At 48.2% G+C, this 2,971-nt stretch overlaps 1 protein-coding gene across 1 annotated transcript; it reads right to left on the reverse strand.

The window, feature by feature from the left end:
• Positions 1 to 1,181: 1,181 nt before the first annotated feature.
• Positions 1,182 to 2,508, reverse strand: LOC112104620 (tumor suppressor candidate gene 1 protein homolog). Its single transcript, XM_024197032.2, has one exon. The coding sequence runs from the start codon at positions 2,506 to 2,508 to the stop codon at positions 1,933 to 1,935; it is 576 nt and encodes a 191-aa protein (XP_024052800.1). The 3' UTR covers positions 1,182 to 1,932.
• Positions 2,509 to 2,971: the final 463 nt, after the last annotated feature.

Raw genomic sequence — 2,971 nt, forward strand, 5'->3', positions numbered from 1 at the left:
GAGCACTGAATGAAATCATGGAATCAGGGCCCTAATGCCTACAGCAATATTTTTTCTTAAGAAATAATTTCTGTGTTCAGATGTTTTCCACCTTTATATTGCAACAACACACGCTCACAGAATCATAGAAACGTAGGTCTGGAAGGGGCATTAAAAGGTCATCTACTCAAGTACTGTAAGCCTATATTATACTATTATTCTGCTAAACCATACAAGTTGCTTGGGCATTTTTCTTTCTAAATCCCTCTTTTCATTTTCAGTTTATACATCTACTTTATTGGGAATGGTCAGAACACAGTAACTTTTATTTAAATAGAAAACACATTTGGACATGTCACTGGTTTTTTGTACCCATTGTAGTTCACTAATATACTTTTATTAGCCAATTTAAAATGGCTAGCAAGGGTAGTTTCAACCTAGTGAGCAAACAAGACATTCAGAAACTGACATTCTAGAATTCCCATTAAAGACTAAGCAAGATGAACTGCATAGCAGAGGTGCTCTTTAGACCTATCACATTAAACAGGTATATTCCCCTAAAAATTAAAATGCTTTTTATGCATTGATATTGGTTTAACAAATGATACTGTACATTTTATATCACAATTAAATTTATATGCTGGACGCTACACAGACTATTTTAAACCTCAATTATATAAAACAATAATAGTGAAGTTGGTACAAGTATTCCTCTTTTCCCATAAATACATCTAACTCCAAACAAAGTTTGAAGTTGTGTGGGTGTTTTATTATTGTTTTTTTTTTTTTTTTTTTTTTATTAAAGGTTACATAAATACCACCTTATCTCAGTCAAAAGTTTAGTAATTAAGTTTTAGGGACCCATCCCACAAACAGTGGCATCCAACACTAACTTTCCTCATCTGATTAATCTTACTAAAGGCAATGGGACTACTGATGCAAATAATGTTACTCTTATATGTTTACAAAGTTGGTCTTTCAGACAGCAAATAGAAACTAAAAATTAAAGTAGTTTCCGTTATGTAAGTGAAAAAAATAGTTTTTACTTAAAACAGAAAGATTGAGTAGCTTGTTTCTTAGAATTTTGAAAAAACCTCAGTACCAAAATTTAAGAACTTTGAAGAGTAGCTATTTACAGTATAAAACAAATAATGTATATATTATATTCAACTGCATATTACAAATCACATCTAGTAGAAGCATTTTGGTGTGTCAAGGATTTATTTAGTATGACCTGTAGTTTTATGAATTGGAAGTGCCATGTCTAGACCAATTATGCAACAGACAAGGATGAACAAAGCAATAGTCAAAGATATACAGAGAATGGAGTTGCAGATGATATCCAACCAATTCAGAAGGATTCCGAGGATTATCAGCTTTCATTTAAAGTGCTGTCAAAATAAATCTGGCACACAAACTTTTCATTTTTTTAAACTGATATACATGGGTACTAAAACCTAGTAGCAGGCTAACAAATGTGCCATTGTTGGGTCATCTACAGGGCTATTATGGCCTCTATGAGATTTGTTCACTCCTGCACAAAGATAACTAGACACACAGGTCCAAATCAAAGCAGAGAAGGCAGACAGGGCAATGCCAGGAGGCGGCAAAGTCCAGAATCCATTTCTCCCTCTAGGACGAACTTCTCCTCAACATCCAAGGGCACGAGGCACCTGCTGCTGTGAGGCCCTTTCCCTCCTGCGACGTGGGGCTCCTTGGGGCCTCCTCCAGATGCTGTGGCTTCTCCTGCAAAAAGCTCCCGTGCCTACTTCTGGGACCCCAAAAACCTGTGGGGCAGAGGAGCCCCGCTGTGAGGCGGCCCCAGAGTGCAGCCAGCTGGGTCCGCCTCAGGTAGCAAAGGGGGGCTGGAGAGTGATAGGGGCTCCTCACCCCAGTGATCTGGCAGTGGGGGGGTCCCCAAACCACTGCGGAGCCCCGTCAGCCTCCCCCTGGTTATAGGGGCGGCACCAGGCTCTTCTTCTCCGGCGGCTGCTGCCCTGGGGGCTGTTGCTGCTCCCCGTCCAATTCCCGCAGCAGCTCGTCCAGCTCCCCGTCCTCCTCCAGCCCGTCCTGGGCTCGGCGGCGCCGCAGCTGCTGCAGGGCCCGGCGGTGCCTCTCCTGCAGCCGCCGCAGCTGGCCCGCGAGCGCCGCTTCCTCCTCCTGCTGCTGCTGCTCGGGGGCGGAGCCCGGGCGGGGCGGCGCGTCGGGCTCCGGGCCGGGCCCCAGCAGCGCCTGGCGGAAGAGGCTGCGGTTCTCCCGCCTCAGCCGGCGGTTCTCCAGCCGCAGCCGCGCGTTCTCGTCCCGCAGCCGCACGTTCTGGCGCTCCCGCTCCTCGCGGGCCCGCACCGCCTCGCTGTGGCTGGCGGCCAAGTCCGCGTATCGCTCCGCCAGCTGCTGCGGCGAGCCGCCCGCCAGGCCCCGCCAGCCGCACGCCGCCTCGCCTCCGCCAACGGCTGCCCCCCGGCCCCTCCGCGAGCCCGCGCCGGGCCCGCAGCTCCAGCGCCGTCCAGCACCGCGCATGCGCCTCATCCGTGCTGTGCCTTCGCTGCTCTGGCTCCGCCCGCCTCCTCGGCGCAGCCGCGGAAGAGAGACGCTTAATGATGACGCTGCGTTATGCAAACGAGAGGGCGGAGCTATAGTCTGCTGGAGCGGAGGGGGTGGTGGAGACCGCTGTGGAACAGCTGGTGCTGCCAGCTGTCTTTGTGCCGACCCTTCCAGGGCCAGATGTGCAGGAGGAGCCGCAGGGGAGCCACCTCTCCCTTTTAAAAATAGCAGAATTCACCCACTAAGTCATCTGGCGAAGGTCAGGGCACCTGCTCTGACAATACAAAGCACCAAAGCGATCCAGCAAGCCACCCTTTCCGAAATTATTACAAAAAGATTCAAATTGCTGATTACTATTTCCTCATTATTTATTTATGTAGTGATAACAATATGCCCCCACTTTATACAGCATACACAAAGTCCCTGTGCCAAAGGGCTTACACTATAA

This window comes from Terrapene carolina, unplaced genomic scaffold (genome assembly GCF_002925995.2).
Source record: "Terrapene carolina triunguis isolate 2854851 unplaced genomic scaffold, T_m_triunguis-2.0 Scaffold35022, whole genome shotgun sequence".
Taxonomy (NCBI): domain Eukaryota; kingdom Metazoa; phylum Chordata; order Testudines; family Emydidae; genus Terrapene; species Terrapene triunguis.

Bases quoted from the DNA above. Each gene is read 5' to 3' on its own strand.
- LOC112104620 (XM_024197032.2), bottom strand. From the start codon at position 2,508: ATGAGGCGCATGCGCGGTGCTGGACGGCGCTGGAGCTGCGGGCCCGGC.